Raw genomic sequence first — 11,490 nt, forward strand, 5'->3', positions numbered from 1 at the left:
GTGTCGTGTTGTGTTAACCGATCTGTGTTAGAAATTGACAGCCCCAAAATCTAACGCTGTACGCAACTATTGAATGAAACAATAAATAAATAAATAATAATTATAATAACATTAGTCGTAATCCTAATTAGATACAGAAAAGTAGTGATAATAGTGCCGAATATGAATATATAAGGTAATGATTTAAAAATAAAATATATTAAAAATAGTATATCATTTAACTCTTAAAATAATTGGATAAATACAAAAGCATGTTAAATTAAGTTACATTGCAAATTAGGAAAACTTGAAGATATATGAGGATATGAAAAGAAATAGGGGCAACTTAATAGTACCCAGGTTTTAGCTTTTATTATAATCAGGTCATTAGTGTAAAGTTTTGTTTTATTTAGATCATTTAATCTTTATTTAGTGTTTTAATTCTAGATATTTAGCATGGATAACAGGTTATCTATGTTTATTATGCACTCCTCTTAAGTAAAAGGTCTTTACGGTGCACTCCTCTTAAGTTACCAGGTGCTTACTTACACTCCTTTTAAGTTAATTTTAAGTTAACAAATGTTTATTATGTACTCCTCTTACAGAATAGGTGTTTACGGTGCAATGATACTAAACAAAATAGGTAAAGAAAAGCTTACAAGATATTTTTCTATCCAAAAAGTATACATTCCCTCTGGAAGTGTCCAAATTTTTTAAACCATATTAACCAAATTCCTCAAACCACATTAGTCATTAGATGGTTTAAATTTTCTTGCATAGCTTCAAGTTCACATCTTTTCATTAGTTACAAATATTCATCTGTCACTATATTTCTGGTTATAGTTGGTTTTGTACTGAGATGATGAACTATTATTTAAAATATGCTTTGAAACCTTTTTAGGCTATAACTTTGAACATTTCTTTTCCTAATTCACCGGATTCTGTCGTAAAGAGTTTGTCGTTGATACCTAAAGAACATACACACAATTTGAAATCTGTAGATGAAGTCGATATGTGCATAAACACATGTCAATAAGCAACGGGTTTGTGTGTGATCCATAAATTACTTACTAATTATAAAAACTACTAGAAAATAATTTACACTACTCCTAAACTATACCCTAAGAAAACAAAATCCCTATCTCTATCTAATGACTTTATCATGCCATATGCTAAATGTTGTTTACTTGTAGACCCAATTCTCACTAGCAATAATGAGATGGTCACCGTCTCTAATTAACTGTATATCATCAATAACAGCTCCCTCTTTGGTTAAAACTTTACTAGGACGAATGGAAAACTTTTGATCGCCGATATCTAGTAGCTCTTGCAGGGATCCAGGAAGTCGTATAAGCTTCCCGTCCTGATCCTTTATCTCTGGACAACTAATTGTAATTCTAGCAATTTGATGCATTCGTTCAACCGCACTAAACATAGGCAACGGTGATGGCATAAACCCCAGTTCACCTGTGGAACCAAATTTCAGCCAGTTCAGTTAATACCTATCAACATAGACATGTTAGACTAATATTTTGTTCTGAAATAGACATGGAGTGACGCGACAACTCAGCTCACCAAGGCTTAGCTGGCGCCTTTTTGGCACTTGAAGAAACATGTCTGAGGGGGTCCAGCGTGTATTTCAGTGCCAAAATGTCCTTAGTTGGCTGAGCTGAGTTGTCGCGGCAAGATTGGTTTTGATGGAGAATGTCTATGAAGTTTTAGGCTAAAAGGGGATGTCTATCTAGTAAGTAGGATGTTTGTTTACCTGCATTCTTTTTCCTACTAGCAGACGACACGATCCCAAAAACCGAATTGCTGAAGTCATCAGGACGCCTCCTGAAATCTTGCATGCCTGCAGATGATATCCTTGGAGTTTCAGTCGGCATATGACGCATCCTAGGCTCACTTTGGTACTTCTTAATGTATGACGCGCCATCAAGCTTAGCTTTAATGGCACTCGGTTTCTCTTTAGGCGCAGGCATATTATGAAACAGTTCGAGAATATCTTCATGAGACTGATGATCTGCCAAATCCCGTGGGGTCCACCCGTGTACGTCTGGCATGTCAATGTTGGCTCCTTGGTTGATTAAAAACTCCACTACTTTTGTTTTCTCTTCAGAGATTGCCTTGTGCAATGCTGTAGTTCCTATATTGTTCCGAACCGTAACATCCCCACCATGTTTTATTATGTCTTTAAGCATTTCAATGCTGTTTTGTTCAACAGCATAAGATGCAAAATCTCCTACGTCCCCTGATGTTAATGCAGCATCATTGTCTAGAAGCAGTTTAATCACAGCTTCGTTACGCCCGATGATTGCACTCCATAGTGGAACATTTCCTTCAGCATCTGCAAACACACAATAATTTCTTTCAGCCCTGTGACGTTGTACATTTAATTTAATTTGAAATTAAAGGTTGACCATTGTATCAAATATCTTGGACAATGATATCGGTTAAAAGTCACACCTCTAGTAGAACTTATAGAAAAATATGATCTCATAAAATACCTCTTTTATTTGGGTCTGCTCCATAATCTAAGAGTAAAAGAACGCATTCTAAACTTCCACTGGCTGCTGCAAGATTCTGGAAAAGTAAACTGAAAATGAGTTTAACATAGTAATTTTCAGGCAATTAGGCAAGACATTAAACGAAGACAGAAACACAACTGTATGCAAGAATATTGAAACACCTTGTAAGTGGAGGCGACCCAAAATGTTATATTTTTACATTAAACTCGCCACAATATATTTCTATGTTCTTGCATGCCGGATTGGGAAAATGTTTTTAAAATTGGTCAAAAGAAAAAAAAAACTTCCCTTATTTTATCTACTGAAAAGAGGCATACCAAAACTGTCCGTCCATTACTGTCCATCTCATTCGCATCAAGGCCGCCTCGTCTTAGTAGTTTATGAAGCAACACATCATCACCTCTTGATACTGCAAAACATAAACTCAGAGGCACGTCCATCCTTCCTTGTGACAACATATTTTCTGTATCTACCAACACTCCTTCCATTATCGGGTCTGTTCTTTCTTTCAAATGCTGCACCAAATTTATATATTTTTTATTTTATTTTCACTACAAAATCAGACAATATATATTAATTAGGTATCATGTCATACCTGAAGAAGATTGCTGATGATTATTGTGCCATCTGCAACATTTGACTGGATAATGTTTCGAAACTGAGTGCGATTCAATCTTAGTAACTGGCTCAATCGTCTAGTACGAACAGTAAATACTTGTGGCCTATAACAAAGCACACCTATTTCACCACATACATCTCCAGTCTTTAACTCTCTAACAACCTACATCATGCACATAAACTATTTGTAGAAAGATATATAGTTTAAAAGTGTTTTTGTCTTTTTAATATATATGTAAATTACCTGTTCAACTCCACCCCTTCGTGAAATTAACTCCTGTGTTAAAAATCAATCTAATTAGTGAAGGTGGTGTTCCAAGTAATTAGGAAATTGTGAATGTTTTTAAGGGGAGTTATATTACCACAGCACCAGACACCAAGATATAGAAGTCAGTGGGGGCTTCATTTTGCAAGATCACATCTTCTTTGGGCGGAAAATACTCGGCTCTCATCTCTGAGACCTGCAAGAGCAGAATCAGAATAAGACGTACAATCAAACTCCTTAAAGAAGAAGCTAGTGCATGCTAGTATTTACCAGTTGGAAAAGTGTGTCGTTTGAGACACCGTTAAACAAGTATACTTGATCAACAAGGCCATAAAAGAGAAAATTTGAAATGCTTGATTGAATAGCTTTTGGTAGTAGATCAATGATCTCTTGCTGCTGCAACCATTCTGAGTCAGCTCGATACTTCAAGCATAAGTGAGAAAGCATTTGATCTTGTAGCCGAGGAGGCAGGTGGTTCCTTTGTGCAAACCCTGATGCAGCTTGAATCGTTTCTCTCTACAAATATTCATATATCATCATCATATAAGTAAATGAACCGACTTTCCAAAAGAAATAAGCTCCAACGATCATTTCAAGTAATTACAGATGGAAAAACACTATTAATGAGTTGTCTGGAAAATATATTAACAAAAACTAAAATAGTAATATCCAAGATTTCCCGAAACAAATACACAATACACGTTTTATAGCTAGGTCATCATGAAATATGACAACTTGCTTACTTTCATAACTCATGATGAGGAAACTCAACAACGTAAATAATAATAATAAAAACAATCTATTTTATAGTTTTGACTAGTATTGGACCTATATATATATCCCAAATGAATGAAGCATTAAATGAATTAAATTTAGTTATATAGAATTGAATGATCAATTAACTTACAAACTTTCTTGTTCGGCCAGTCCTTTCAACAATCAAAGTGGTCATGTTTCCAATGAAGTAAGCACTCAAGCCCATGTTGAAGAGCATGAAGCAAGAGCAAAAAACCATTTCCTTCCAATTGACAGCATGTATATCACCATAGCCAGTAGTGGTTATTGTTGTAGTAGTCCAATAAACTGCTCTTATATAAAGCGTTGCTAGATTCTCTGTATCTGCTACATCAGAGGAGAGTGCCAACCACGTACTTGACTGATCCTTATAACGGTGCGCAATAAGATACAAAACGCACGCGGATAAATGCACCGTAAACAGTGACACCTACAATCACATCGGACCAACCATGCCAAGGATTAAAGCAAATTCACCGTAAAAAACAGTGAACATGCTGCGTATGTATACTTACGAATATAAGCTTTGCCAATCGAACCCAGAAATAGTTGTAGTTACGATCTTTCTCTAATCTGTTAGGCATTCAAGTGGCAGTTTTAGAAGAATATATATTGGAAACGTACGTACATGGCGGGATGATATATATTTAATAATGAATTACCTTGCAAACATATCACCAACTCTTCGAAGACGCCAAAGTCGAAGCATATTGAAGTAGCCGTACGGTTGAAGGGAATCAGGCAACATTCGGCGACCTATTTCTGATGGAATAGTGGATATGACATCAAACACGAACCAAGTCTTTAAATATCTCCAAGCAATCAGGCGTCGATCATCGATAAGTAGGTAACTGATCTTATCTAGGTATGCAACAAAGAAGGTTAACACAATGTCAATAGCGAAAAACCCATTCACAATATTATCCGTGATGGCCAGAGGACGATCTGGCGAATCCAGAAACCCGAACTCGAAGGGAGAAACCCATGCTGTGTAAAACACAAGAGCTACTAGATAACCCTGCCAAAATCTGCATGCAAAAAACGTTCCGTTTGGAAAGAAGGGGGCTATGATTTGACATAAATAAACGACCTATAACAAGTCAAAATTACCTGTAACGGCGATGTAAGGGGTTGATTGTGAAGGGACGAAGCTTAACATGTCGAGTAGATTGGGCACCGAGGGAGGGGAGGATGCCGCTGCGGATGCTGTGGACGGACGAGAGGCGTTCGTCTCTCGAAATGGCGTCGAATTCAGTGGAATCCTCACCGCTGCTACCTCCCAATCTTCCACCACCAACCCATGATCCTTTCAACAACGTCATCACGTTCTAAACCCTGAATTCTTCATTCAAGGGAACCAGAATTTTTTAGTTTTGTTTCAGGTGATGATGATCATCCATCTCTCTCGCATCCTTTTTCTCCATCCCCATTCAAATAACAACAAACTTCCTTTTCTTTTCTTAACTTACATTATTATTATTATTATTATTATTATAATTAGAATATAGATCTTCTTTTTTCTTTCGCACATATATATATATATTATTACACACACAGACACACTTTTACATCGTAAAATATTAAGCTTCTAATTGATTCAAGCTCTAAAGATTGAGGTAATAAGTTGAAAAAAAAAGGTGTCACTTTAAGAAATAAAAAAATGGAAAAAGAAGAGGCAATGTTGTCCATGGACTCATTCATAATGAAAATCGGGAGATTTGAGGTAAGCTCGAAAGTTTGGTATATGATCTAATACCAAATACCCTTGATTTTCTCTCCAAGTAAAGATAAAAACACAGTTCTGGTTATAGACAACTCAAAGATATTTTATGTAACACCCTACCTTTTGCATCTTAATATACAACTTTCTTACTAAAAAATATAGAAATTTTCGTGAATTAATTAAATTTTCAAATTTCGTTATTTCATTTCCTTAAAGTGGTTGTGGTGAAATTCTAATTTTCGAGTATAACTAGAATAGTTTTATACACGCGCAGTGGCCGGGCAGTTTAACATCATAATGTCATCATTATATCACATTCATTATAAACAAAACAATAGTTATTTATTTTTTTAATATGAAATGTACAAACGCTATATCAAGTTGCTACCAAAGATCATCACCAGTTGCTACCGAAATAGGAGTGACAAATATTTAAAAGAACTTAGTGTCTCTCTTTCCTGTAGTAATTTAGGACACGAAAATATGTTAATTTGTAATTCAACAATGTTGAACATTTTTAAGAAAAAAAGAGATAGATAGTGACGTACTAGCTAATCTTACAAATTGCACTTTCATGTCCCTGTGAATTGCAGTAATAGGGAGACTGATTCCACAAAGCCAGTTTTCCAATGACCTGTAACCGCTCCATGAAAGATTTACAGTATAAAGGGTTATGCCATTCACATTTAAGATCAATCACATAACTAATAGATAGATACTAAATGGAAATACAAGTTTATTAGATAATTTAGGTACCTCAGTTGCATTTGTATCTTTCTTTCCGGGAATTCAGACTTTATGAAAATTCCTTATAGTAAAAATAAAGAGTGATGTAGCATAAGAAAATAAATATAAAAAATTAAGATAAATAGACCAGTTAATCATGATTTATATTTGAATCGACTAATTGTAACGTTTAAATTACATTAATTGATGGTGTTATCCCACATCTATCTCTACTTTGGCCTTGGTTGTTTGGATTGCACCCCCTACTTTCATGCAAAGGAGTAGACAACTAAATGATCCAAGAATTTGAAAACAATGTACCCTGGAATGAAAAATAAATAAGTAATAAATAAATATTGTGGCCCCAAGAAATTTAATTTTGCTTCATTCTGGTATTTTTTTATAAATTTAAATTCTTTTTTATTTCTCACCTTATGTATCCACCAATGGACGTATGCGTAAATTTTGTGGCCCCAAGATGAATCATATTTCTCAATCCCTCTCTGTTGTCCAATTAGACAGCCCTAAATGAGAATATGGTTTAGTTATTAGTGTAATAGTAACAATTTGTTCAGTTACAAGTTACAAATGCTAACATTACTAACATTTACCTGAATTAGGTCAGACATATTTGCCCTCATGTTTTTGTATTTGGGCAATAGTCATCACCAGACCAATGATTGCAAGCTTCTGTTGTCGAGGTGCACTCAGTTTGTTGAGTTCGCAAGTCAACTTGTGAAATCTGCAGACAATTACAGTGATACATTGTAATGAAAAGAACTACATAAAATTATTGCATGTTGGTGTAGCAAGTTTATCCATTAACATTAAAGAATGCTCACTATGATCACATATATATACATACATACATACATACATATATATATATACATATATATATATACATATATATATATATACATATATATATATATATATATATATATATATATATATATATATATATATATATATAGGTATTGGATCATTTTAGAAGTTTTTTTACAGCGAAACGTGAAGGTGTAACTCCATTAATCCCTAATTTCACTCAATTTCTTATTTGTAGGTGCATATGTATGTGTGTTGGTACGTATGTTTTTATATGTGTACATATGTTTGTATATGTGTATGTATGTTTGTATGTGTGTAGGTACATAGGTTTGAATGTGGCTCGGTACATTTATATGTTTGTAGGTTGGTTTGAATGTGTAATTAAGACATAAATACAATCAACCTACATATATGTATGTAACATCATATGAAAGTGAGTGAAATTAGGGATTAATGAAGTTATACATTCACTTCTCGCTGTAATATCACTTCTCACAAGTTACAGTCTACAAAGTTACAACTAAGCATTTACATGATATTTAGAACTTGACAAGGTACATAGAGCTGCAATTCACTTTAATTTAACCAACGTCTACAATTTGATATCATTAAGATTACTAACACATGATTTAGGTCTTTAGCAGCATGAGTCCACAACCCCTCTTTCACCAAAATAAATAATAATTAAAAATAATTTAATAGCATGTAAACTTGTTTCTCCTGACCGGTGACGCTCATTGCCTATACAGAATCGAGAATTAATCTTCTGACGGAGAATAGTAATTGCCAATTTAAGCGGTGACGGTCGATTGAGCAGTGGCAACAGTCAATTAAGCAGCGACGACGGGAGAAGATTAAGGGGATGGGAGAAGTGTGCAATTTGTGAGATACATATGATGCATCTGTGATGTTAGCTGCTCCGATGAAGAAGGGGGACGTGGAGAACAAAATGTCAGAATTGTAACCGCTCAAAACCTCCCATTCTGGAAGCATTTTTCTGACTTTACACGGTTCAGACTTTGTTTCAGCTTGATCCAACGTTGTAATACATCTAAGAGTTGGTTAGAGTGATCGGAAACAATATAATAATAATAATAATAATAATAATAATAATAATAATAATAATAAAGTATTAGTAATAGTAATAATATGAAAGATATATATAAATAAATTAATAAAAACAATGATAAAACTGATATGTGTATACAACGTGTATACGTAATTATTATTTCATATAACTAAAACAAAGAGAAAATATATATACGTACATACTAACATTAAATTCTACTTCGTTTGTTTAGAAAAATAAAGAAACAGCAGCAACAGCAACAACAACAACAAATAAAAAGAAGTGATAAAGAAGTGATTGGACAACACACATAGAATTTTCAAACAAAACCTATCAATCTAGTTATATACATAATAATGATGATGTGGTTGGGCCCAACTTTATCAATAATCTTGTGGGAATTTCAAAACATCATTAATGGGCGGACATTGTTGAGTCAAGATTTGACCCAAAAGAAGTATAATGAAGATTGGAATCCTCTCAACCTTATCTGAAACCGCTAAGTATGGAATTCCGAGCACACTTGGATTCCCGGGCAAGGTTTTCTTAATCTAGCAAGGTATTTTTTCCATCCAGAAAGTTTATCTTATAGAATTATTCTTTAGTGTATACCCGAGTAGGGTTCACTATGTCCAGCAGGTTTGTTCTTCATAGCCGAGTAAGGTTTACCTCCGGGTAAGCTCTTGTCTAACCAAGCTCATGATGCCAACTGATTGGAAGATCGGGCAGGGTATTCATCAATAACAGTTGTTCGAGTAAGCTTGATGTGAGTAATGAAATATCTCAAGTAACATCGGGCAGGGTTCAACTCTAGCAGGCTACAGTGTTACCAAGCACACTTGGCTTTGCTAATAAGCTATTCCTAGCAAGGAGTTGAAGGGACCATTGAAGAACAAGGTTGCTCGTAAGGTCATATCGGGCAAAGTTTGATGTGATTAAGAAGATTGAAGTCTGCTAGGTGAGTATTTTCCTTTGGAAAATACTTTAAGTAAAGCCTACTCGGAAAACTGTCCAAGCATACTTCAAGGTTACCAGGTCTACCCGAAGAAGACAAGGCTAAAGCCTACCCGAAAAAGACAACTTATGCAAAGTCTACCCGGAAGACCTTTTTTTACACTTAACATAGTGTTGAATATGTAATTTGAATTGTTGATGGAAATGGAAGTCATGGTTCTGATGTCCAAGCATTGTTCTCAATGTTCACTGAATCTTATAATGCTTTTGTAGCAAAAAATATGGTTCATACCAGCATTGTTGAAGATGATTTGGAGCAGATAGATGCATATGACTTGGAAGAAATGGATTTGAAATGGCAAACTGCCATGTTGGCTCTCAGAAGCAAGAGGTTATAACAGGACTGGTAGATCACTTCTATCAGGGCCAAATGAAAGAATTGGTTTTGACAAGTCAAAAGCCATTTGCTATAACTGCCAACAGCCATGTCATTTTGCCAGAGAATGCAACATGCCAATAAACTTTCAAATGAACAAGTTTCAGAACCAGTCAAGAAACCAGCAGCCACAGTACCAACAAAACCAGCAAAGAAACAACAATTTCAACTACAATCCAAACTTCAACAACTTTCAACAACCTCAAATGAATAATCAACAAGCTGTGCCTCAGAATCAAAATTTTCAAAGAAACAACAACCAAAATCTTCAAACTGTTCCAACCAGCTCAAACAGAACTAATCAAAATCAACCAAGAAATCAAGGTAATGTAGCCTTGGCTGCACAGCATGAGGGTCATTTTGACTAGAGCAATCATGAAGAAGACATTGCATATGACATCAAGAGGGAAAATGTTGAACTTATGGCTTTGATTGAGAAAGATGCTGGAACCTCATCTCAGGTACAATATATTCCTACAGCTGATTTAAATAAAATTATCAATGAATTAACTGTAAAGGTAGGCAAGCTGGAGGGTGAGTGTTTTAGGAAACAAAGTATCATCAATAGGTATGAGGAAAATGAGTTGATCAATGAAGAAAAAATTAAAAGCCTTGAAGTTGATTATATAAGCAGCTATAGAGCTCAAAAGAGATACTCAACTGAGATAGAAGGGTTGAAGAAGATGATTGTAGAAGAGAAGGTGTTAAATACAAAATTGCAAGTTGATAATGAATTTCTCAAGAACTTGGTTTCCACAGGAAACATATGTGGCATTTTGAACCAAGTGAAAGAGGAAGACAAGTACAAAGCAGTTCCACCACTATTTAACAACAACTTTATGCCCAAGGTAGACAAAAAGAAGAGAGATGCATATCTACAGCAATTCAGAGATGTCTTTCAAGACAAACAAGAATTTGTTGATCTCTACAAGAATGTTGAGGTGAGTGAATAAGGAGAATTTGTGGTTAAGGAAGAATGGAAAGAAGAAAAGTCATTTGGAGTACAAGTCTCTAAAGATGATTTTGATTCTGATGATCTGAATGCTGATGACTTAAGTGATCTGAGTGATCAGATCACTGATGAAGAAATCAAGGCTGCTGATAAGGGTAGAAGATTAAAGAAACCAGAATCAATTGACAAACTTCCATTGTATCCACCAGTCACACCAAGAATGAAGAAACAAAATGAAAGAATAAAGAGAGAGCATGTGTCATTCGACATATGTGAGAAGAAAAAGATAAGCTACAATGCAGTAAGGCCACCAAGCAAGGCTGTATTGGAAAAGATAAAGAACAACAACAAGAAAAAGGTGACTGATACAGTTGATGTTGAAAACTTTATTCCTATTTATCCAGTTCTCTCTAGTCATGAGGTGTTTGATATTGGGGAAGTGGAAACTTTGGAAGAATATGAGAAGAAGCAGTCAAGACATAAGGAAAGCATAGATGAAGAACCTTTGGTTATGAAGAAAATTGTCTTTGTCAAGAGTAAAGTTGAAAGACAAGACATCAAGATTGAAAAATTTGTTCCTTTCTCAATTGATTTTGATAGTCTGAAGAATCAAA

The 11,490-nt window shown here is 34.8% G+C and overlaps 1 protein-coding gene across 1 annotated transcript; it reads right to left on the bottom strand.

Annotated features, from left to right (window-relative positions):
* Positions 1-1,028: 1,028 nt before the first annotated feature.
* On the bottom strand, positions 1,029-5,516 carry LOC143604555 (potassium channel AKT1-like). Its single transcript, XM_077080993.1, has 12 exons — positions 5,296-5,516; positions 4,848-5,213; positions 4,701-4,758; positions 4,298-4,615; positions 3,661-3,906; positions 3,488-3,586; positions 3,370-3,402; positions 3,103-3,288; positions 2,825-3,022; positions 2,487-2,562; positions 1,745-2,326; positions 1,029-1,446 (listed from the first exon to the last, which is right to left on the bottom strand). The coding sequence occupies exons 1-12, from the start codon at positions 5,505-5,507 to the stop codon at positions 1,163-1,165; spliced, it is 2,658 nt and encodes an 885-aa protein (XP_076937108.1). The 5' UTR covers positions 5,508-5,516; the 3' UTR covers positions 1,029-1,162.
* Positions 5,517-11,490: the final 5,974 nt, after the last annotated feature.

Source organism: Bidens hawaiensis, unplaced genomic scaffold, assembly GCF_021521415.1.
Source record: "Bidens hawaiensis isolate Kalapana, Puna unplaced genomic scaffold, B.hawaiensis_p1.1 tig00065773_1, whole genome shotgun sequence".
Taxonomy (NCBI): domain Eukaryota; kingdom Viridiplantae; phylum Streptophyta; class Magnoliopsida; order Asterales; family Asteraceae; genus Bidens; species Bidens hawaiensis.